At 46.8% G+C, this 23,554-nt stretch overlaps 1 protein-coding gene across 3 annotated transcripts in view; it reads left to right on the top strand.

Annotated features, from left to right (window-relative positions):
- LEF1 (lymphoid enhancer binding factor 1) overlaps window positions 1-23,554 on the top strand; it is a 65,189-nt gene that overhangs the window by 22,032 nt on the left and 19,603 nt on the right. For 2 of the 3 annotated variants that reach the window (XM_067297598.1, XM_067297600.1), the window contains exons 4-8: window positions 12,557-12,689; window positions 16,365-16,455; window positions 18,658-18,741; window positions 20,591-20,713; window positions 21,447-21,609. In XM_067297598.1, the coding sequence (XP_067153699.1) occupies window positions 12,557-12,689; window positions 16,365-16,455; window positions 18,658-18,741; window positions 20,591-20,713; window positions 21,447-21,609 (594 nt within the window). The remainder of the gene's footprint in view (window positions 1-12,556; window positions 12,690-16,364; window positions 16,456-18,657; window positions 18,742-20,590; window positions 20,714-21,446; window positions 21,610-23,554) is intronic. The other variant, XM_067297599.1, reaches the window with a different exon arrangement.

Here is a 23,554-nt window from a genome sequence, read left to right as displayed (position 1 = left end):
GGAGGAGGGAAACGAGGGGAAGATAAAATTGCACGCCCCGAATGCCAGGGTAGCCCGTGTCCATGCTTTGATGTCTTCTCCCTCCACACCCTCCCGTGAGTTAAAAATGAAACGAGACTGCATTTATCATGGGTGTGTGAATAGCTGTGTTTAGCTCCAGCGAGCAAGCTGCTGGCCGGGATCCTCCGGTGCGGAGCGGTTCAGCACGCTGTGGGAAAGGGTGTTTTCTCCTGGCTCCGTGATGGCGGGGATCAAGCGGGAAGGGCAGGGGGGGTCCCGGCACCCCCGGGGACTCTTGGGGCAGAGCAAGAGGGCAGGTAGCGCGGAGGAGCCGGGTGCCTTGGCTGTCACCGGGTCGTGCTCCCGCACCCGCGCGGGCGGCACGCTTTAATCAGCAGCCCTCCCTCTTGGCCTCCGGGCCTCGAAATTCCTCAAAACCCAATTAGCGGAGATGAGAGCGCGCCAGCGTGTGTGCGTATGAAATTTCAGGAGGCTGGAAAGGAGGCTCTGAATGCCGTGAAGCCTGCCCCGAAGCGCCGTCTGCGCCGGCGAGCTCCCGCGTCGGCCCGGCAGGGAGAGGCGGCGGAGCCCGGCGCGCCTTTTCCGGCTCCCCCGGAGAGGGGTTTGCTGGGCCGGGTGCGCGCAGCGCTGGCGGAGGGGCGGCGGAGGAGGTAGCCAAGGCTTGATCTAATTATCGCCTACGGATTCAGCGCCTGCGACCCAGCGCTCCAGATGTTTCGTGCTTTACTAACCTACTGCTACATCTGCTTGTTGGAACTACCTGTTGTGAAACATCCCGCGAAGAATCCACTCCCCGCCTTTAAAACGATAAAAAACAACAAAAAAACCAACAAAACCAGTCCTTTATTGAAAGGGTTAAGCATTTGGATGGGAACTGGGGATAAAAGCTTTAGTCCCCTTCTACTCTCTGTTTTACTATCTTATTCGTGTAAGGCACCAAATTTCCCCTCCTCCTCTCCTACTTAGAGCTTAATCACATACTAATTGGAGATTGTGTTTCTGCTGTGCTGCTTATTTTCTGATCTCCGCGCGCGTGTTTTCCGTGAGGGCAACGTGCAAGTCTCCTCTCCGGTTAAGAGACGTGGAGCCAGAGCTAGCAGCTCCCGTGTCGATTCCTTAGGCGATTCCCCAGGCCGATAGCAGCGCGTTCGCCTTTGAAAGCTCAGGCCCCGGCTCGGCGCGGAGGCTCGGACAGCGTGCCGGGAGCGCGGGTGAGTATTTCCCTGCAAAAACACGAGGCCTGGAAGCCGCGCTTTTTTTTTTTTTTTTTAATTGCCTCCGGCTGCTGCCGCGGGCTCGTTATCTGGCGCGGCGGCGCGGCAGCATGATCAAAGCCCTGGGAAAGGTCAGGCATTCCTCGAGGAGAAGCCACCGGCCCGGCTCCCCCGGCCCCAGCCCCGGCACCTTGCCGAAATCCTTTATCTCGGGAGCGCCCGAGCCCGCAGATTAGCTAGCCCGGCCATAACGCGGTGTCTAGCAACACCTGGCCTGGGTTTTCTGAACAGGAAAGGGTTTTTTTTAATTATTTTTTTATTTTTTTTTAATTTTGCGGGGGAGGCGGCGTTTCCTTCCTCTGGCTCGGCGCGGGGGAGCGTGATGGTGAGACGAGGGCGCAGGCGACGCCGATGGCAAGCGCCGGCGTTTGGTGCACCTGAAACGCCACCCGCAGCCTCTTCCGGGGAGAGGAGGTCGCGCTCCCGCTGCCTCGCCAGCCCGGCGTTTCATCACGCCTTTCGGGGGCCTGCTGGCCCACCGGAGCGGCTCATGTGCGCGCGGCTGGGTTTGGGGAGGAGAAGCGATGTTTAAGGTAAGCAAGTCCTACCCCTGCTGGAGCAAACCCAGGGTAGCCTTAAACAGCAGTCTTAAAACATAAAATTGCGGCGGGCGCGCAATATGCCCGCGCGGCAGCACCGCAGACGCCCCCCTCGCCCGTCCCCGTTCCCCCTCCTCCGGCTCCCGCGCCGGGGCGGTCGAAGGCGTTTTAACGTTTGTGACCTTTAAAGTTGTGTTTGAGGTAAAGGGGGGGGGCAGCGTATGTGTCTAGCTGTTAAATGCCTTATAAAGCTGTTGGGGCATAAGCTAATTTTCTGTCTGATAAATTGTTTAGCAGTGTTTCACAGAGTCTAATGCGACTGCGTTTCTCCCCAGAGGCAAGCGGGGCCTTTACTGCATAAAAATTACTGAGGTGGAACGTAGTTATGACCAAAAAAAAAGAAAAAAAAGCCTGCCTCTTTCTCTGCCACGCTTAGGGGAGGAGTTAATTGCACCGGCGAGTGTTAATTGCATGAAAAATCAAACTATTTCGAACGGTGGGGGAATGGTAAACTTCAGAAGTGCCTCTAATGAAATAAAGCATGACTCACGTGTAATGTTTGTTGAGTTTAGCAGGACTGAAGTATAATCGCAGGGCAAGCCGTCACTATTAGCAGGGCTCTGTACACGGTCATAAGACCATCTGGAAGGGTGATTTACTAAGACTTGGGCAATCTGGCAATTTAGGCTCTTTTTTTTATGATGTTTAGACTCTTACCCCTGTTATAAAGTGCAGTCCAGAGTTTTTAAGAGGATGTAGGTGCCTGCTGCACAAGATGTGGGTCATGGGCTGGGTTTTTTTTTTAAGAGTTACTTTAAATTTAAAAAAGGCAGCTCTTGAATTAAAAAAAAAAAAAATCCAAGCCTAGCAGCAGGCAGAAAGATCCTACGCAGAATTTAAAAGCCGTCACGTGTGTCGTGCATACCAGCAACTTTTTTTTTTTTTTAAGCCCTCCGGCCAGCTGGAGGAAGGAGCTTAGTAGTAGTGGAGCAAATTGGCTGGGGCGAGAAGTGGGAGCGGGGCTGCAGCCTTGGCCAGCCCAGAGCTTGGTCACGGCTCTGCCCCTCGCTGCCCGCGACTGAGCTCAGGGCTGGCCGGAGCTTCGTATCTCGTGAGGTAGCATTTGGTGAAGAGGACTAAAAAATACTGAACGCTTAGATCATGCCTAGGTAGCTCGGCATTCAGTGATGTTTTTCAGTAGATAACTGTTGAGCTGATTTATACCAAGTTCAGATAAAACTGTCAGCATCGATGGCATGGGCCAAAAAAAGCATTTGGAGCCCCGTTTCTTTGAGCTTATACTTCTTCCAAGTTATTCTTTGCTCATGTTTAACTGTATACTGTGATTTTTGTATTTTTAGCTACATGTAAATGTAATTTTAAGGCATGTTTTTGTGTCTCGTTGGAGTTATGAACCCCAGTGGGACTATTCTATAAAATTAAGTTAGTAGCTTTTCAACACTTCTAGTTGTACTGAAGTCATCTTACACAATGTGGTAGCGGAATAATTCCTGCTATAACCTTCTATTGATGGCTCAAATAACCTGTCTAAGAGACATCCTGTTTCTGGAGGGCCCTGTTGCTTTAATTCCTTCCAAGATTGGTTTTGCCTTCTGTGGAACAGTGCTGTAGAATTATAGTACTTGCAAATGCGTTTTACCTCCAGATATATGTTGCAGTTTGCATTTTCAATCCTAGCGAAACTTTAGCAGACTGCTACTTTTGGCCTAATCATTTGTACGTTTTTAGGGATTTTTTTTTTCTTAGTTTAAAAATGAATATTTTGTTTTAAGCCTTTGGACCATCTTGCCCACATCCAGTGATGGATGTCTAATGAGATGACTTTTTACCTCCACTAAATGATTATATTGTTTGCACTGATGTATGCTAAGACTTGATGCATTAAATCTTTGGTCGTTAGCAGATGCCATTAGCGGAAAAGTCCAAATCACTTAGAGCTGTGACTTAAGACTTTTCTTTAAAACCTGAATTTGCATGTTATTGGATAAATCTGCTAATACGGTTTAACTGGACTCAGACAAGTTACTTGAAAACTTTTTCCAGTGTACACGCAGGTGCTCCAGCATCTAGGAGCCCTGAATTTCCAGAAACTGACCCTTCTGGTGCTTCCTTTGTACCCCGTCGTACGCCGAATTTTGTTAATCCCACCGAGCACTGCCGGCTCCTGAGATCCTTAGCAAGCTGCCTGCAGCGATGTTGTGTTGGGCTTCAAGCGGGGGCAGATCTGCTCCTGTTCTGCCATGACGTCCCTGTGAAACGGCTAAAAATCCAGGGACGGGGACTCCTGCCCTTTCTGCAAAATGTGGATGGACCTTCCCGGGACTTGATTTATTCCGTGTTGGTAAATCTTCCCGTCTCTGGGGCAAGCCCTCCTGGGGGCTGGTGTCCGCCGGGGTCGGCTTCAGCAGGGCCCTCCCCAGGGAGCATTTCGGCAGTGACGGCAGGAGACCTTGGCAGAAGCAGAGATCAGCTGAGCAATAATAGATGTGGTCAAATTCATCACTTCTCGATTCCCACGTTCACCTCTTCCTATCTCTTTTCCCATTCTTTAGAAAGTGTGATGAAATGAGCAAGGTGTGAGCTCTTCCAAAAACGTTTGCCGCATTCGTCAGTGTGGCCAGCACAGCTTGATCCGCGTTTGGCTAGAAGCAGGCAGCTGCTGCCCAGTCAGCCTTTAAACCGCAAATTCAGATAGAGCAACCATAAGTTTGAACCGCGTAAGCGTGTCAGACTCTTGTATAGACATTTGAACCTTTTTCCTTGCTTTCTGTCAAACAAGGCCAGGAAGTATTCCCAACACACGTGTGCTCTTGCATTTTTCTAAATCAAGAATATTTCCATTTGGTGTGCCTAAAAATTTGCTGTTCAAAGCAACCATGACCCATTTTCAGTCTTCTGAGCTTCTGTTGGTCTTCGTTATGGCACGTGGTGTTGAGTAGACCCTAATATAAATTTAATGTAAATATATATGTATTTAAGAGAGTGCTTCTTTCAAGCACGTGGCATGTGTGATACCCCAAGGCACCTTCCCAGCAGCGGGGCGAGGGCGGGGGTTTTGCTGTCTTCGCCCGGGCCCGTATCCTGTGGGACATACGGAGGTTGGTCAAGGAAAGTCGTCTCATCCTGTGATGCGCGTCAGCTGCCAGAGCAATTCTTGGAGCACGTGAACGTCTCGCTCGCTAAAGCCATGCGGTGTCTGCGTTCCCCTTGGCCGGCCATGAAAGCGCAAAGCTGGGCGCAGACGTGGCGAAATGGGGGGAAAAACTCCCTTTCAGCAGCCTGTGATTCGATGCCGCGCGTTGATGTTCGCTTGCTGTGGGTTTCTTAATATACGTATTCACATCGGGGGGAAAAGATAAACTGGTAAGGGTGGACGAGATTAAAAAAGACCGTCAGGTGGGAATGGGGGTGAGTTGGGCTGAGCACGGGCTGTCAAATTACAGAGTAGTTATTGGGAATTAATGACCCCTGCAGAGGATCCGCTGCGGAGCTGGAAGAGCAAAGCAAAGCAGCGCGGAAGGTTTTCGCAGAAAGCACGCTTTTCCTCTAAGCATGCGGTTTTGCTGGCGATTTAATGCCCGATCGGTCTTTAGTACCCAGTTCTAAAACTAATGGGCTGTGCAACATTAAGTGTAATCTGTGTAGATGTGAGCTTGCAGTGTGTAAATAGAAAAGGGCTCGTCCCCTTCCCGGCAGGAGCCTGCAAGACCTGGCCGGCTCCCACGCGCGCGCGGCCCCGCGGCCTGGCCGGCTCCCGCCAGCCCTCCTGAGCAGGCGCGAGCAAACAAATCAAGGAGTCACGAGAGAGAAAAAAAACCAACAACAGAGATAGCAGGGGATTTCTGATCAAGCCATTTTCATACTGGGTGTGATTTAATCACATATGAAATGCCGGTGCTTAATGAACGCTTGAAATAAAGCGTGTTTCTGTCAGAGATTCAACACCCATGTTTTTAAAGGTGTCTTGAGGGAACTCAAGTGTTTATTACAACTTTGCAGCAAAACTGTGCTGTATTAATTTACATGATTTTAAAAAAAGAGTTTCAAAAGGGCAAGACCTGTTCTTAAGACCATAGACAGGCCATGAGGGTGGTGTTTTCTCTCCAGTGTCACAATTATCCTGAATCCAGTTACCAGTTGTAATCCAGCCAGAGAGATGCTTATCCTCATCTTTATCAAATCCCATTTACTCTTTTCTTTGCAAAGCTCCTGTGGCTGTTGTACTTTCTTTTTTTTTTCTTTTTTTTTTCTTTTTTTCCGTGTACCAACTCTTTGGGCTTCAAGCAGAGCAGTTGTCTCTTGCTCTTCATGTGTCCTCATATGTTGCCTTCACATCCAAGTTTGAAACCCGATTTGAGTCGTATGCTGATCTTTGTGGGCCAAGAGATGCGATCTCTGGTCTGAATAATAAAATACCGGACTGGGGCGCACCGATGGCGAGCAGGTTCAGGGTTGCTGGTGGGGGCTGGCGCGCGCCTGTCCTGTTGGCCCATGTTTTGCTGCTGTTGCCAGTCAGGCTTGGGGCTACGCTCTAACCTACCGTGAGGTTAAAAATAAGGTGGCTACAAATCTCTCCTCCTCTCCATGTCTGTTTTTTGCCATTTTCTCAGTTGGACTGTCTAACAATTGGAGAATGTTTTGAAAATGAAACATTAATGATCTTTGCTGTCAAGAGCCGAGAAGATTGGCTTTATATGTAAAACTTTGCTAAAAATTAATGGTTTGGGGATGGGGAGGGGAAAGAGTAACCTGAGCTCTCCATATATCAAGCCTGCTGCATCTCAGCAGGGTTGTCTACAGAAAGGCATCATACGATAGCTCCCAGGCAAGTGGCACATTGTAATTGCAATTACTGCTGGTGTTGATTAGCTTGTTTCATCTATGGGTAACCAGTTCTTGCCAAAACACCTTCTTGTTATCTCCTCTCCTTCCACCTCCAGTTTCCCCATGCTAAAGCTCTGTCCATAAGGACAGGTCTTCAGGTGTGGGCCTATTTTTTTTTTTAATTGCTCCAGAATTATGTTGTTCTTGGTCTTTCATTTTTATCACGACAACTGGTCTTCAAAAGCATAAATCCAATGTTAGTTTAGCCATTGAAAGTCTATCACTGTTTTGAAAGGAAGACTGAAGTTGCCATCTTCTGGGTTTGCTAAATCCTCCTGCTTAAAAATGAATTCAGGGCTCTAAAATGTTAGATAGGTAAACAAATTAGAAATTAAATTAGGTAGAAAGGGACGGAGCCTTTTTTCTTTTTCTTTTTTTGTCTCTTCAAAGTGTCCTCAAATCCTCCAACAAGTCATTGGTCCTTCTGTTTCAAAGTACTGCTATGGCAATAGCAGAAGGTGGGTTTTTTTGGAGGAGCTATCTGATTTATTTTTTTTCCCCTTGAATTAAACATTTGTTATGTCAAAAACTTGAAACCATGTTTTCAAGATGACCCTTTCTTTCAAGAACAAAAGAGAATGAGTGCATTTGGCCATGCAGGTCTGTTTTTCTCCTTCCTTAAGTTTTTTTTATTGTCTTATTTTAGTTTGAATCGAGAAGACCATCTGCCAGTGCCTCTACCGAAAGCACAACTTGTTGACAGGAGAGGAGGAGTAAGGAGGCTGGGGGCTTTTTAGAAGCCGCTTCACGTTTGAAGGAAAAAAAAACCCACGCCAGCACCTCTCTGGGTGTCATTTCCAATTTTTAGCTGTGGTCTGGCTGGAGCATGAAGTGTTTAACCTGTGTGACTTAAAGCAAGCTGACGATAAATGGCGGCGCTCGCTGTTTGAGGGGAGAAGCGGTGCTTTGGAGAGTTTGCCCAGCGCGAGAGGGGTGGCGAGGAGCACGGGCAGGCCGCTGAACCCCGCTTCTGCCGCCGGCCGGTTTTACCGTCGTGGTAAATAACACACTGCAGGAGATGCTATTAACGGCAACGTGGAACGGGGCAGAGCGAAATAGAGCTTTAACGCTGGTTATTATGGTGCAAGCAAAAATCTGCCAGTGAAATAACTGTGTTTTGGTGCTTCCCCTCTCTTGGGCAGTGCAGAAAGGCCACCTGGCTCTTTAAATTGCCTTTAGGGATCCCATGGGGCGAAGGGGGCACCTCGTGCGAGAGCAGCGGCCGCGGCGGTACGCCCGGGGCGTTGGGTGTTGCACACGCGCGAGCTCCTCCATCGACACGCGTCCTTCACGAGGGCGTTAATTTAATCCCCCCCCGAGCAGCAGCTGGAGCAAATGGCTCCTTTCGGCCCCGGCGGGAGTTCCCGAACCGCCTGGCTCCGCGCTCGTGTCGACCAACAGGCATTTTTGCCGAGGCCGCGTCGGGCTTTTTTTAGCTTTTGCACACTTGTTGCATATAGGGTACCTTGCAGGTGCAGGCCTTCGCTGGAGCTTTAGCTAACTTTGGGGGTTTTTTGTTTTTTTGTTTTTCCCTGATAGTCTGGCTTTTCATCAGAAGCATTTCAAAAACAAGGGAAAGCTTCCTGGTTTCAAGCTGAATCTAAAATGCGGCATTTCACTGGAGATTAATTTAAGTGTCTCGAAGTGTACTCTGCGGATGAGAGGACAGCAGTCATTCGAAATGGGGAGTAACCGTGTGCCCGGTCAGGGCATACCTGGTGTGGAGCGCCAGAGAGCCGGATCGAGCCAGTCCCAGACCCTCACTTCTTGCAAATCTACCGTCCTTTTAACTCGCTGTTTTCCAGACTGAGATGGTTTAGGCGCTTGAAAGTAGGAGTCACCTACGTAGCTCTGTTTTGCAAACCATGGACTGTATTTGCAGTCTCCGTTGCCCAAGAGCGCCGGGGCCCCGAGCTTTTTGTGGGAGCTGCTGCCCAGGGAGGAAGCGGCAGCCGTGCTCGTGCCGCGGCGGGGAGTTTCTTCCCCCCATCCTTGCCCTTCCTAAAATGCCGGAGTGTCGATCAAGCCCTACCACTCGCAGACCACGATTGCCCTTTGTGAGGGAAACGTTCGCTCCGGTACCGACTTGGAAAGTTTTTTCCGCGGTGTTTTAACACCGTTTAAACAATAAATGGGCGTACTGTGCACAGAGAAGCTGCTGCCGGCGTCATGCATACCTCTGGGCCAGGGCTCCTATAAGCTCTTCTGCTTTGCCCGCTAGTGTTTTAATATGGCTTTTGTTTTTTCAAGTCAGTCTTAAAACCAAACAGCGGCTTCATCTTTGCGCCACCTGGCCAAAGATCTCAGCTCCAGCTAAGTAAATGCACTTTCTCCCGACCCAGCACAGGCAGTTTGCCCTCTCGGGGTGCTGGGACCGTCTTGGGCTTGCACTGCGTCTCGCTAGCCTGAGCGTGGTGCTGGGGAGAAGTAAAAGATACCACCCAGGAAGCAGAGGTGCCCCAGAGGTGCCCCAGCAGAGGGTTGGGGGTCCGGTCCCTTTCACCCAAAGGCCGGTTGCCGAAAGGCTTTGGAAACGGCAGGGTGTGCGTGTGCCGGCACCGCGGGGCTTTGCTGCGTCACCCGCAAGAGGTATGGAGCCAGGGATGGGACGGCGGCATCCAAAAAGCGCGGGGTTGGGTCGCTTGGGAGGGGGCCCCCTCTGTGCCGGGCGGGCTGGCACCGGCACGGGCGAACAGGCGTGAGCGCTGCTTCGCCCTTAACCTTTAACGTCGGTAATAGGTTGTGACATCCGTGCGGCACGGTGCCTTGAAGCATAACGCAAGGTCTTTGGGTTGGCAAACCCGTGAACCTCTGCCTTTCCGTGATGCATTTGCCGTGCTCGTTTCCCGGTGGGAGGCGGGACCCTTCTGGCGCCTCGGCTCTCTGCACGCTGCGATGAGGTTAGGTATGCTGCTTTGGGGGCGCTCCCGACGCCACCTGGACAAGGACTTCTCGGGAGACCTGCTTCTCTTCCTGCTTTCTAGTGTTTCTATAAGCTGCTTAAGTACCAGTCTGCACCAAAACATTGCATTTTTGGTGGGTTGGCTGGGTTATAATTTCTGTACTGAAATATTTCATGAACCTCATGTAGGATAGTGGGTAATTGTGTAGTATTTCCATTGAAAACATACGGACCGATGAGGAGAAGTTTTTAAGGCTGTATTGAGGAGAAAAGGTGCTCAGGGAGTCATGCCTGTGTAAGCTGTAGATCTGCCAAGCGTGCCGGGGATAGCAGGGCTTGCTTCTGGCTCGGTCAGCAGGGGCTGAGCAAAGCGTGGGGAGCAGGGTCCCCTTGAGCGGCGTCTACATTGGTGCAACCTGAGAGTCCCCGGGTTCAGGGTAAACGGCTCGAGCCTTTCCGGAGGCGGCTCCACAGAGCCATTTCGGCTGCTGGTCCGCGCTTTAAGCAAAGCCCTAATTCCTCTTGTGTCCTTGTGCACGCGGCGCTACTCAGGTGTCCGGAGTGGGGAGCGATGAGCTGTGGGGTACGTCACCTGAACTCGAGGGGTCTCGCATCGTCCAACTAACAGAAAAGCTGCTGCTGAGAAGTACAAAAACAGGAAAAAACGCGGGTATCGAGGACGAGATCGCCCAGCTAGGTGGACTTGTAGGGCAGGTGCAATAGCAGAGCCCGTTAGTCTTCAGGGCTTTTTAAAAACATGCCACCAGGCTTCCCGTCCTGGTTCGTCTTGCTCATGTCGCGGCGTGTTTTCTCTCCCTGTTAATGGCTGTGGCTCGACCCTGTGGGATCGGAGGCAGCGGGAGGTTCGGTTCGTGCCCCACAGCCCTCCTTGCCTGGGGGCTCTGGGGCAGGAGCGACCCCGTGCCGGCACCGCTCCCGTCCTCCTCCCGCAGCAGCGTGGTGCAGGCAGGCTGGAGCACGTCGAACCCTTTTTTTCCTTTTTTCCTCCCCTCCCCCCCCCCCCGGCTCTGTCTCTGCAGACCCCAAATAATGCTCTTAATGGAGATCCGGACTGTTTATATGCTAATTTCCAGCCCACTGACAAGCCGTTTGCTTTTCTACTTGCTTCTCACACTTCCTTCATCCCCAAGACCGGCACATTGCAAACCACTGCCATCAGTTTAGGAGATAAGGTGCCGCGGTTTAAAAAATAAAATAAAAGCTCCAGGATGCTGCGGAGTTAGGGGATACAAGGATTGGCTTACTGAAAGTACAAACGGATAATTTCTAAAAGCAAGTAACCCTGATACCATGAGCATGCATGATAATTATATCCAGTATAATACAGAATGTTAATTACCAAATTTTGAGAAATTAATGCTGCTTAGCAGCTGTGTATGTGTGACCTAAATACATCTATTGCTTGATCTTTATTCATAGTATACAATTTATTGTTGATAAAGTAATTGCTGAATGGTGGGTTGGCCCACAAGTCTTGTAGCTAAAAACTGAGGCCTGATTTGTAAATCATCTGAAATTTGTTGGCATCTATTTTTGTTGAATTTATACAAATAGGGAAGATGAATAGCAGTCTGAACTATCACCTTCAGAACTCAACTCATACATATTATGGAGAATTCATATTGCTTTTATTATTTGGTCACAAAAATGGACCTAATGCTTGTTGGCTTTAAAACACCTACTAGGGCTGCTTTCTCTCTCCGTCTTGCAAAATATAAGACAAGGCCAAAGCTTAAATTAAAATCCTCAGGTTCTTATCTCTTTGCCACAGGAAAGCAAATCTGTGTTGAAAACCGTAAAATTAAGAGGAGAGCAAGGATAGCATAATTTAGCAAAAATTCATGGCACCAGATTCTGAGCTATATGACTGGAGGGATAGGTCAGACATTAAGAAGATACTGCCTGCTAATGCGAGTTCCTTAAGGTGGTGCTCTGAAAACAAGGAAAGCAGAAACCGCTGCACTGCTTCCCGTTTGCTCCCGTTCCTCTTCTCCTATCGGCCTTAATAATAAATTGAGTTGTCCATTTAATAACCCTTCTAGTTCTCGGAGTCTAAAGAGATCCTTGATTTGTACTTGGAATATTGTCCTAAAATCTATTATTGTGTCAGGATTTGAATATCGAGATTCACATAAAATTAATGTCATCGGGCTCTTAGATTTTTTTCTCTTAGCTTAATTCCTGATATTTGACAGGCTGTCCTTGCTGAGCTTTATCAATGTTTTTGTCTGAATGCCTCTTCCTTTTCTTTAAAAATTTGTTGTTGTTGTTGTTGTTAAAAAACTGCTTGTGGCATAATTATTTTTGCTCAGGGGTGGCAGGCAGAGCGGCAGGGTAGGAATGAGGAGTGCCCCTTACCTGCTGGCACCGCTGCTGTGGCTAGTCCTGCTATGGGAGCAGAGACTTTTGTTTCAAGTAGCGTTAATATGCAAGTATTTCGCAGAGACAAACACGTCCTGTTGTCTCACAGCCTTGATTTTAAGAGCGTAATTTCAGGCCATGAGAAGGACGAGTGACAGCGAAATACTTCCTTAGTGTCCGGCCCTCCGTTGTGCCCAGCGGCCCCCCTCCCCCTCGCTTCTGCACAGTCTTGGATGGAAAGCATGTGTTTCGGTTCATGGGAATGGTGCTTTACAGCACCCATTTTGGGATGCTTTCAGGCGTTTTTAGCGCTTCTAGTCCGCCCTCCGCGTGCCGCGGCATTGGGCTCCCCAGCCTCTCCAGGGCACTCAGGAGGTTTCCTTCCCAAGTGACCCTTCCTGGCTGCGGTCCGCCAGCTCCCACGTCCCCGTCCTCTGCAAACATTTTAAATTTGCATTTGAGAAGTGTCTATTTTATTTTTTTTAATGCAGAAACCGCACCCTGCTAATGCTTGCTTTCTTCTTCTCTTGCAGTCGAACAAGGTGCCCGTGGTACAGCCCTCTCACGCAGTTCACCCCCTCACCCCCCTTATCACCTACAGCGATGAGCACTTTTCCCCGGGGTCGCACCCGTCTCACATCCCCTCAGACGTCGGCTCCAAGCAAGGTGAGCCCGGCCCGGCCTGGCCCGACCCGGCGGGGACGACTCCAGGGCCTCCCGCCACCCCCCCCCCCCCCCGTGCGATGCTCCTATGGCTTTATTTTTAGTGCTTTCAATATTTTCCAGTCGTGCATGCCCACTTTCAGAGATGCTAATCCTGCCCTGATGCTGATATTTAAATTGGCTGCTTGAATCTTTGTGCTCTTTTCTAATGTGTTAATTCTGGCTTGTTTTTTACTCATCAAAATCTCTTAAAATCTCGGTAAACAGCAGCCCGTCCTCGCCGCCCCCTGTTGTGCCCGAGGCTTGCAACGTGCAGACGCGGAAACGGCAATCGTCCCAAACCTCTCCAGAACCCAGAGAGGAATACTCCAGGGCTGCTGTTACTGAAACTTTTTTTTTTTAATTGCAATTGTATTTTATGCCCTTTTATTCCAACTGTCTGAATTCCTCTGTATGTCAGCTGGCATGACTGAAGGTTATCCTGGATAACACAGGGAGGCTGGTTCAGAGCCGGCACAAGTTCAGGCCTTGCAAACGTGGCATTTTTAACCCTCTCATGCCTACTGTCTTCTGCAGAGAGCGTGATTTTCAGTGTCCAAGTTGTGGCTGTCAGTTTTCCGTGTGCCCTTAGGAAGCCTTAAAAAAAAAAAAAAAAAAAAAAAGTGCTCCCCGCTGCTTGAGGAGGACAAAGCTGCCCGGCGTAGTCAGGACATCTAGTTTGAAAATTCGTGAAGCTCTGTTTTACGGGACAGGAGTCCTTATGGAGAAGTGTCCCATTTACCTAGAGGAGTGTCTAGCTACCATCGTCCAAGGAGGGAGATTTTTTTTTAATTCGTGCCTTTCCCTGAATGCCTTGTTTTTATTTTGGCCTTGCTATGCCAATAGTAACATGGGCTACATCCAAAAAATACTGTGGCCTTGTGGCTGTGTATTTAATTTAAAAAAAAAAAAAAGGAGGGGGAATACAAAAAGCGCTCTGCCTGGAAAGTCTGGCCTGTGAATACATGTATAGTTTTGGGTTGGTTTTTTTTCGAAAGTTGGAGGAAGCAAATGGAGACTCGCTGTCCTCATTTGTCTTCCTTCTTTGCATCATTGCCCAGGAGAAGGGGATTTGCGCTCGTTCCTTGAAATCCAGCGGGTGCGGTGCGTGTTAGCATGTGGGATTTCTTCCTCTTCCTCGAGCTCATTGCGACTCATTGGGCACACCCTGCTGCCATAGTTGGGGAGCTCAGAAGGTTTTGACTTTCTTCAGGATGGTTTTGCCCTTCTGCACCCTAATTATCTGCTTTTATCCCTAATTTTTTTTTCCCTGAGCTCCTGTAGACCCAAACTGAACATCTTGCTGTGCCTGCGCTGCCCTGCCCAGCCGCCCTCGCCTGCCCCATGACTGCCCGCACTCGCGTCTCCAGCTCCTTGTGCAAGCCTGGGACCAGTCTGGGTGGCGCGCAGGCTCACGGCCCCGTGATGCTGGGGGCTAGGCTCTTAATTCCTCTGCTCGGCATCTGGCAAAGATGGGGACGGGCAATGCGGGCTGGAGACTTCTGGTTTTCCCTTTGCCCGGCTCCTTGATGTGTGTGGTCTCTTCGTGCTCCTCGTGTCAGCGCCGTTAGCGCTCAGAGCGGTCCCAGCGAGGTGGCCCATGCAGTTGTTACCACGAGAGGATTTTTCCCCTCAGGTCCTCTGCCAGATGCCTCCCACCATTGTTTCCGTCCTCGGCTCCGGCGCTGCCTCCGGAGCGACGTGGCTCCCGGCTGCCCCGGCCGGGGCTGGCCATTGCCCGGCGGCGCCAGGGCGCTCAGAGACCACCCTTGGCTCCCACCACCCCCAGCCCTCGCTGCTGCCAAATTCCCTGGTGGGTGGAAGGAGGCAGCAGGGAGCTGGGTTTCCCGCAGCGGCTCCTGCTTTGGGGGCTTGCCAGGGGCTCGCCAGGAGGCCTTTTCACAGGTGGCCGCTTGTTGCTTTCTTTTTTTATTTCCGCCCCCCTCCTTTTTTTTAACACTGACGAGCTGCTCCCATGCGTCAGCCAAGTTCCTGTGATCCGAAGCTCGTTCCCCAAAGCGCTGCTCGGTGGCACCTGGGCATTTTCCTGTGGGATGTCAGGCGGCTGACGATTCTCACCAACGTCCGCAAAGGGACAAAGTTTTGTACTAGAAATAACCATTGCGTGTTAGTCCAGAGAGAGCAGTCTAGTCTTTGGGGGTCGGAAGTGCCAGATTTTGGGGATGGAATAGCCCAGCTCTTTGTGCAGATGTTTTAGTCCGGTAGAGGCAGTATCATGTGGTAACTCCTTGGGAACATCAGCTATCAGCAAAGATGAGATGCTGGACCTGTTTTTCACCTTTTCTAAGTGCTCTAGAAGAATGTTTCCTCTCACTTAAAAATCCTGGAATACGTAAAATGTTCTCTCTCCTGTCAGCCACCAGTTGGTTTACAGCTTTGAAAAGAACTGGCCACAGATTTGGTCTTCAGGTTGTACTCCTGTGTCTTACAATTTAGCTTTTCCTGAAAGCACCAGAATAGACAGAGTTAGCAGTGACACCACAAAAACTATTTTCTATCCTTTCCTATACACAGTCCCAAAAGGTATTTTTCAAATCCTATAATTAAATTCAGAAGTTCTAATATGAACTATGGGGGAAAAAATCAGTAGAGTCAGTCTATAAAATGAAGTCTCAAGGTAACATGCACTCAATCTTGGACATTTGGAGTGCCACTACATAAATATTTAATACCCTTTTAAAGCAGTTGATTTAACACGTGAAGTAATCTTAACAATTCCTGCTGTTTCAGCCCCCTCTTCCCCAAACACATTTAAATAAACCAATGTCTTTGTGGCCTCTGCAACTGTAATTCCATGTCTCCTGGGGGCATGAGTTTTAGGTGAAGAATGGAGACTATGGACCCTTTTGGGACCAGGATTAGCTTTAATCTTGAGGTGATTCTTACAATTATAGGACTCTGTGTTCTGGGGAATGTGAGCTGATGGATCATTTCTGATGGGACTTTTTATTTTTTCCATGAAGTACTACCAATGCAAAACAGATTGACCTTGGAGCCCACAGGAGTCAACTTGATGAAGAGCTTAGTTGGAGCTGGAGTGACAATTGGAAGCCAAATGAATCATATCATGTGTGACCATTACAGGCCTGAAAATGATTCTTAATTAACCACTGATCCTCTGTGGTAGCAAGTTTCCAAAATCTGTGAATCCATAAGGGAACCAGCAAAAATGTACAAGTAGCAATTTACCTAATCTAATAGCTCTGCTGAGCTGCCTGTGTGACAACGCTTTTATTTTCCCTGTTTCATGCCATGTGTTAGATGGTTCCTCAGCATTCGGTCTGGTTTGGTGAAACCATTCAGAGGACAGTACTGCCTAACGCACTTAGCAGGAAACCTGAACTTGTGCAGGTGCTGACTGATACATTTATTCTGTATTTCCACTTTGTTTTTCCAGCATTTCCTTTTGAATTGTGAAACCATTAGAATATGCAAGTTATTTATTATTTTAAGGCTGTCGTGGGTAGTCCTTTGCTTTTAACACTAACCAAAAAGGTGGTTATTTCTTATCCAGAGCACTAACTTCATCGCAGCGTTGGCCATGTTAGCTGTGAACTGTAGCTTGCATTTGTAGTGTTTTGAGGGGAAAGGCACTCATTCTTCTGTACTCTTTAACAGGCATGTCCAGACATCCTCCAGCTCCTGATATCCCCACCTTCTATCCCTTGTCTCCAGGGGGTGTTGGACAGATAACACCACCTCTTGGCTGGTAAGAGCTTTTAGCTTCTTTTCAGACAGGGTGCATGTTCATACCATCCACTGTTGTTGAATCAATGGCAGCATTTACAAAATAAAGGGTGTCGCTGCAGCAAGAAATTACTACATTATTTTAGTTTAAAAGATCAAAAAATGTTGATCTTTGAAATGAATTGAATCTGGTTTTTGAACACCTACTAAAATTGAAGTGTGAGGATTTCACTTTGAAGTCTAGGTATTTCTTATGGCTCAGATTTGTGGCTCTTGGCATTTGGAAAGATAGCAAAAAACAGTTCTTAAGGAATTAAATGTAAATTTTTAATAAACAAAATTGCAATTACGGAGGGGAGGGGAGGAGAGGTAAGAAGGAACTTTGAAGTGTGTGTGGGGGGAAATCTTGAAACTGTATCAAAATGGAGAACAAACTTTTGTAGTCCACTGCTTTTTACAGTTTCTGTATGGAGGAAGACCTCAGTCGGTGGGAGATTTTGCAGTTCTTTTTAGTATTAGCACTCTAAGGATCTTTCTCTGCCATTCAGAGTTGTTTTCCTTTTGGAGAAAAAGCACAGCATTTTCAGACTGATTGATTCTGCAGGTTGCTTCGTGTCTCCTCGGAGTAGATAGATATTGACCCTCAGTTCTGTAGGGGCAGGGTATGAGCAAACTCAGCAACAATTTACTTGCTTCAGAATCTGTTTTTTAACTAATCTGTGCCCTCCACAATGAGCTATTTTTTTCCATGTGTCTATGTATGCCAGGAAAGCATACTCCAAACGATAAAGGGCAGAGAAACTAGAGACCAGAAGATGGTAAAATGCTATATTGCTGGAGAATCTTTCAGGAAGTGTCACGCGCCTTTTTGGAGCAAATGATATCGGATATGGAACTAAAATACAGGAGCACCTGACTTTTTTTTTTTCTTCCTCCCTGTTCATTGCTGCTAGGCTGACTCACCACCTCCACCACTACCAGGCAGTTCCTGGCACTCGTTTTCCAGATGTGGTCAATCATTTCTTTCAGATGGTTCCTTGAGGCAGTGGTCGGGGGGAGGGAAAGGAGGTTTAACTGGAAAGAGAAAGAAAAGGAGAGATGCGCTCCGGTTTTGCAGAGTTTGGAAGTGTGTTTAGTGGTGTTCATCTCCAGCTGAACATAGCCCACCGTCCCTTAGCTCTGTGGCTTCCAGCTCCATTCTGGGTGGTAGCATTGCTGAGGCTTCCTCCATCTTTTTTTTTTTTTTCCTTCCCCTTCCCTTTGAGCACTGCTCTCTTCAAATAATGTATTCAAAATGTGGAAATTGTATCCTGAACCTTGAAAAGGCCAGAATCCCTTTTGTTCCCCTTAGAAACACTGATCAGTCAGTCCATAAGTTCAAACAGAACTAATGCATGCGCGGTCTTTCAGAGCTGGTCCAGATATTTGGTCTGAACGTGTATTTGTTTACATCACCATAGCATGATACTTAAGTATGATAATTCTGGTCAGGACCTGACCCACTGCTAATTGGAAGTAAACAAAATGTAGTGATAATAATAAAAGCTAGAGAGTCCAAATTATATGCTGCTGATAAAATATTTTGTATATGTGCAAGTGTAAAGGAGGTAAGAATTTCATACAAGATTTTTCTATTGGTTTGCAAAGTTTGAACTTTAAGTAGTTAAAATGTACTTGTGGGTTTTTTTTGTTTTTTTTTTAAATGAAATAAGCTCTGGTTTCTTAGAAATGCTGGCCGCTTTGCTCCTTACCATAGAAGATGCAAATGAAGAGAGTCCTAATCTTTCAAAGACTTCATAAGATTGTCCAAAAGGTTTTCTAGATTGATAATTCACATTCTGGTATTCTTACACTGATTTACATTGGAACTATTTGAAATAAAATGCCTCCTTTTTAAGAGCTAATTAACTGGATCTGCTTCCAGTGCTTTTAAAACTAGGTGTGAGAGAGCGGGTGTTCATGTGTGCGCTTTGGGGGAGGAGGGCTGGTTGTTCTGCTTTCCTTCCCAGTGGAAACCTAAACTGGGAATCTTTTGAAAGAGAGGGAGAAGGTCCTAAGTGTTCAGGAATTCATTAGCTTTGAATCTAGCAGAACTCTTAAAATTTTACCTTTTTTTTTTGTTTGTTTGTTTCATTCTGAGTTCCCATCAAGTGCTTATGACTCTAGGGTAACCATTTAATACCGTATCATATTATTGATGGGTTCCTTTCTTCTGTGACCTCAGGCAAGGTCAGCCTGTATATCCCATCTCGAGTGGATTCAGGCAGCCCTATCCATCCTCACTCTCAGTCGACCCTTCCATGTCCAGGTAGGTGTAGGAGGTGAATGACTGACTGGGGAGTAACTGCTGGCATTACAGGGCAAGTTGCTCTTCTGCTTGCATCTTGGTCTGTCTTTGCTTGCTTTTCAGTCAGCTAAAACTTTATGCGTACATTTTTATTTAACACATTTGCGTATATACAGTTTGCCTGGATCCCACACTGGTCTTGTTCAGCATTTTCCTGGCAGTCTCTGAAGTATTGCAATTAGGAACACTGAAGAATTGTCAAAGGATTAATTGAACTGTTTCATCTGAAATGAGATCATGAGTTCATTTCTAGATGCCATGTCTAGCATGCATCCTTTGGGTTTTATTCATACAAGTAGGAAACCAGGTGGATTGTCACTCTAGTCTGGGTTCTGTAGTTTTAATTTCAAAGTTGTTGGTAATTAGTCTTGAATCATTTAGGTATCACTCCATGTGGAAACTTGCTCTCAAGTAGGTATTTCATAGCCCAAAGCCATTACTGGAAAGGGATGCCAGCACAGTGTGTTTGTACTGGTGTGTGAATCAGGCGCTGTGTCTTTATGTCTAAGTGCAAACAAGCAATGCTAACTGAGACTTGGCCATGACACACTCCAGACCTCCTCTCCTATGCTTTTGCACTCTAAAGACAGCTTCTGCATCCTGTGCTTGGTGTACACAAGGTTGCAATAGACCATTCTTGGGGTTTTTTTGTGTGACCTGTAGAAGAAAATCCTCTTGCATGGGGAATTAAGTTAAGCCCCTTGGTAAGTGGTAGGTCCTCTTGGCTCTGCTGGTGAGGTTTCCTTTGGATTATCACTGTCCCTTCACTTCTCTAAAGGGGAATGATAAGCACGTGCCAGTCAGGGTGATTGGGAAGGAAAGCGTCCTTTTTCCATAACAAAATGACTCTGTTTTGGTCACAGTGTTTTATGCTTGCTTTGCTTCGTTGGAGTGCAAGAGGCAGGCAAAGGGATTGGGGAAGGGAGAAGAGAGAAGGTGGACATGATTCCTCAATAGGCACTCACTCAGCAAACCATTGGAGCAAGAGCTTGCTTTTCATGGTACTGGGACTTTCCACCAGTTCAAAGTAAAGCATGCAAGTCTTCTGCTGCACTGGAGTTGCAACACTTGGCACCTTGAAGATCCGTCTCAGCTGGCCTTGGAGATGAAATGAGTTAGTAGGGTGGGATGATGGAGTTAGTGGTACTTTGGTTTTGTTTTCTATTTTCCTTCTGGCACAAATGAAAGGAAGGTTTACTTAGGACAAGAGGGTCTCTTTTTTTTTTCTTTTTTTTTCCTTTTTCTTCCAGGATACGGGAATGTTATTATTTAAGTATTTGGAGGAGATAGTTGAGGTGAGGTGACATTAAAATCTTTAAGTGCTTTGAAAAGCAAGAGATTCCATGGAGAGCTATCAGGGACTTCTTAAACAGACTCTTTTTCCTTTTTTTTTTTTTTTTTTCTGCATGGCAGTTCTTCCTTTGCATTGGCTGGTGGTGGATATTCTAAGAATGTTTATATCTTGGTGTGGAAATACAGTTTTTGGTTAAGAAATGTGTATTTTTATTGCTAGTCAGTGTAACAGTACAACTATTAAATGTTTCTTGTGTGCATTGCTAAAGCTATTTTCCTGAAAGGTAATAAAATAACTTCTTCAAAACCAAAATGTTGACTGATATTTGTATTTCTTGAATAAACCAGTTACAATGCACGAATCTTAGCCAAATATTTTTCATGCGCTCTCAAAGAATTGTCTTTCCATTGCAAGTTCCGTAGTGTTTGCATTCTTGGGGTATCCCACTGCTGTCATGTAAGTGTTTGAGGCCTGTCTTTGATAGCGTTATAGACCTTTCTTTGTTTTCTCTTTTAGGTTTTCACATCATATGATTCCTGGTCCTCCAGGCCCTCACACAACTGGAATCCCTCACCCAGCTATTGTAACACCTCAAGTCAAACAAGAACATCCACACAACGACAGTGAGCTAATGCATGTGTGAGTCTGCCTTTCTGCACTAGCCCTTAATCTACAAATGCTTGAGAACTCTATTAAAAGAAGAGTCGAGGAGGTAAAAAAAAAGGGGAACAAGTGCCTTTCATGAGCTGTTTGACTTTTAACTCTTCTCCTATAATTGAAGTGGGAGATGTGGGCTGTTTTGGGGGAAGAGTAATGAGACATGAAGCCAGTATTCATTCCAGTCCAGCACTTACTAGCTATCAGCCACAGTCATCTTGATTCAGGCATAGTCATGGAGCTGTCTTCCTCAGGATGTTCTTTGAGAATGAACTCATGAGCGTCTATTGGATAAGGTCTTAACTGCAAAATCTACTACTAAAAAGCAGCATTTATGCTTAGTACTTGAAGTCAAAATGCTTAAGAAATTAGTGGATGTGGAGCTATCCTCCTGTCTGTAGCAATGGCCTTCTAGGGCACTATGGATAGCCATTGAAAAAGAGAACTGAGACAGATGATGCATTTGGACTGGATTCACAGATCAAGTGTTATTTGCCAACCTGACATCCTCCTTGAGTATTAAATTATTTCCTAAAGCCAGTTCCTTGAAAAGATGTAAAAGTGGATGGGACGTGACCACTGGAATTCATATTCTTATTAATTTTATGCTACTGTAACTGCCACTTGGAAGTTTTCCATTGGGTACTTTTTTTTCAGGCTGAAGGTAAATAGATGCTTTTTTCCCCTCCTTCCCCCTTCCCCCACCACGTTTTAGGAAGCCTCAGCACGAACAGAGAAAAGAACAAGAGCCAAAAAGACCTCATATTAAGAAACCTCTGAATGCTTTCATGTTGTACATGAAAGAAATGAGAGCGAACGTTGTAGCAGAGTGTACTCTGAAAGAAAGCGCAGCTATCAACCAGATTCTTGGCAGAAGGGTATGTATAGCAGGGTGTGTGTGTACTCACGTGTGCTGCTAATTTGTGTGTGTTTCCCTTTGGCGGGTGTGATGGCTCACTTTCTGCTTGAGGTGTTAACTAATGTGCAGCTATCAAATTAGCTATAGAAGATGAAACATGCAACTAAAAATAAAAGCAGTATGTTGATTTTCTTTATTCAGTATTACCCACATCATCAGATTGGCGTGTCTGGTCCATTCATGTCACTGTGTCTGTACCTCAGGCATTAAATATTCTTGTTCACACATGGAAGGATCACTGCCTAGGTCCTCCTAGACTTTGAGATTCATCAGAGCAGGAGAGGCTCATTTAGATAGGAACACTGAATGCTGATTGAGATAATCTCAACAGTGAATATAATGTGGGTCCAATCATAAAAACATGTAGGTTGGAAGGCACCTCCGGAGGTTGCCTAGTCCAGCCCCAGTCAGAGCAGGTCCAGTTACATCAGGTTGTTCAGGCAAGTTTTGCATATCTCTGAAGCCACCAACCCAGTGCTGGTCATCCCAGCGTCCATCCCAGAGCCACGCAGCAGCCTTGCTGAGAGCATTTGCCTTTGTGACATTCTAGGCAAGTTTTGTTCTTTCTGGAAAAAATGCAAGCCAACCCACAATTGCAAACCACATTCGCTTTCAGTATTGCTCTTCTGAAGGGAAAGCGGCGAAGATAAACACCCCTGGCCATCCCTGAACTTCAGCTGTCCCAGAAGTTAGAGAGATGACTTTTATAGCAATCTGAGTCTGAGAATAGATACTCTGAACCCATCTGTTTGAGGAGTATCTTAAAAAGAGGCACTGCAACTCTCTGGAAAAAAACAGTGTGCTTTTAAGTAGGATGCCAGTATGCAACATTAACTGCTGCTTTTCTGTTACAATCTGAAGACTTGTTTTCCCTCAGTTGGATTAGAAATCTCTTGCTTCTTGTCCTGGTTCCTGCAACCTTCTTTCTGACATTCTTGTTACTTCCTCTTAAAGGACATCTTGGTGCTTGCATTTTCCATTCTTTCATGCAAGTCTCACTCCCTCAATAACTGATCTTAGTTTCTAAGTATGTTGATCTCATTTTCTTGGCCTGAATGATGGCAGTGGCTTATTTATCTCCATTCCGCCAATGAATCAGACTTCAGTGCTCTCTGTTGGCTGCTTTTTCCACAGTTTTGACTCTTCTTTCCAAATTACTGTTCTCTATGAAAGTACCTCAAGTTCCACTTGCCCAGTGGTACAAACAACGCATGAGTTATCAAATATAATTGCTCGGAGATTAATTATTATCAAATGTTTTGTGTTCAGCCATCCTGGTCACTGTTTACTATACGCTGTGCCTCTTTGGAACTGGAACCACCTCTGCTCTCCAGAGCTTACACCTTGCATGATGTTGGGCTTTCTGATGCTACTGCATAAGCAAGGCCAATGTTGGAAAAGTCCTGCTTTAACAAAGGAGAGCTTTTTCTTCTCCTTCCCCTCCTTATGCCTCTCTGCACTCTAGATCTTAAATCAGCAGTTCTTCACACCCAATAAGCAAGTGTTAAAGCGTAAAAAATGACTCTCACTGAAATGGCGGCTTTATGGACCTGTGAGGTCTGCAGTGTGGAAGGATGCCAACCTCTAAGAGATGTGGTGTGGAAAAAACTTTTTCTCTGCATGTTTGGTAGGGCTTTGAAGTCCCCCATTTTGCTGTTGCTAGCCCAGGAGTTTTAACTGTGGGTACTGAAGCCAGTGAGAAATGCAGGACCGGCAGCATTGCCACGCAGGAACAGTTATGTAACTTGTAGGAACAAGTGACGCTAGAACATGTTGAGCAGTTACAGGAAAACATCATGTAACCTGTAAAAACTTCTAACAATGTTTTGAGTGGAAAAATAGGTTTCCATTCTTAGACTTTTTACCTTCATGTTTCTGGTAAGGCAGCTGCTCTCAGTATATCC

Source organism: Apteryx mantelli, chromosome 5 (assembly GCF_036417845.1).
Source record: "Apteryx mantelli isolate bAptMan1 chromosome 5, bAptMan1.hap1, whole genome shotgun sequence".
NCBI classification, from domain to species: domain Eukaryota; kingdom Metazoa; phylum Chordata; class Aves; order Apterygiformes; family Apterygidae; genus Apteryx; species Apteryx mantelli.
The sequence above is the reverse complement of the archived record's forward strand: the minus strand, read 5'-3'. Positions and strand labels throughout refer to the sequence as shown.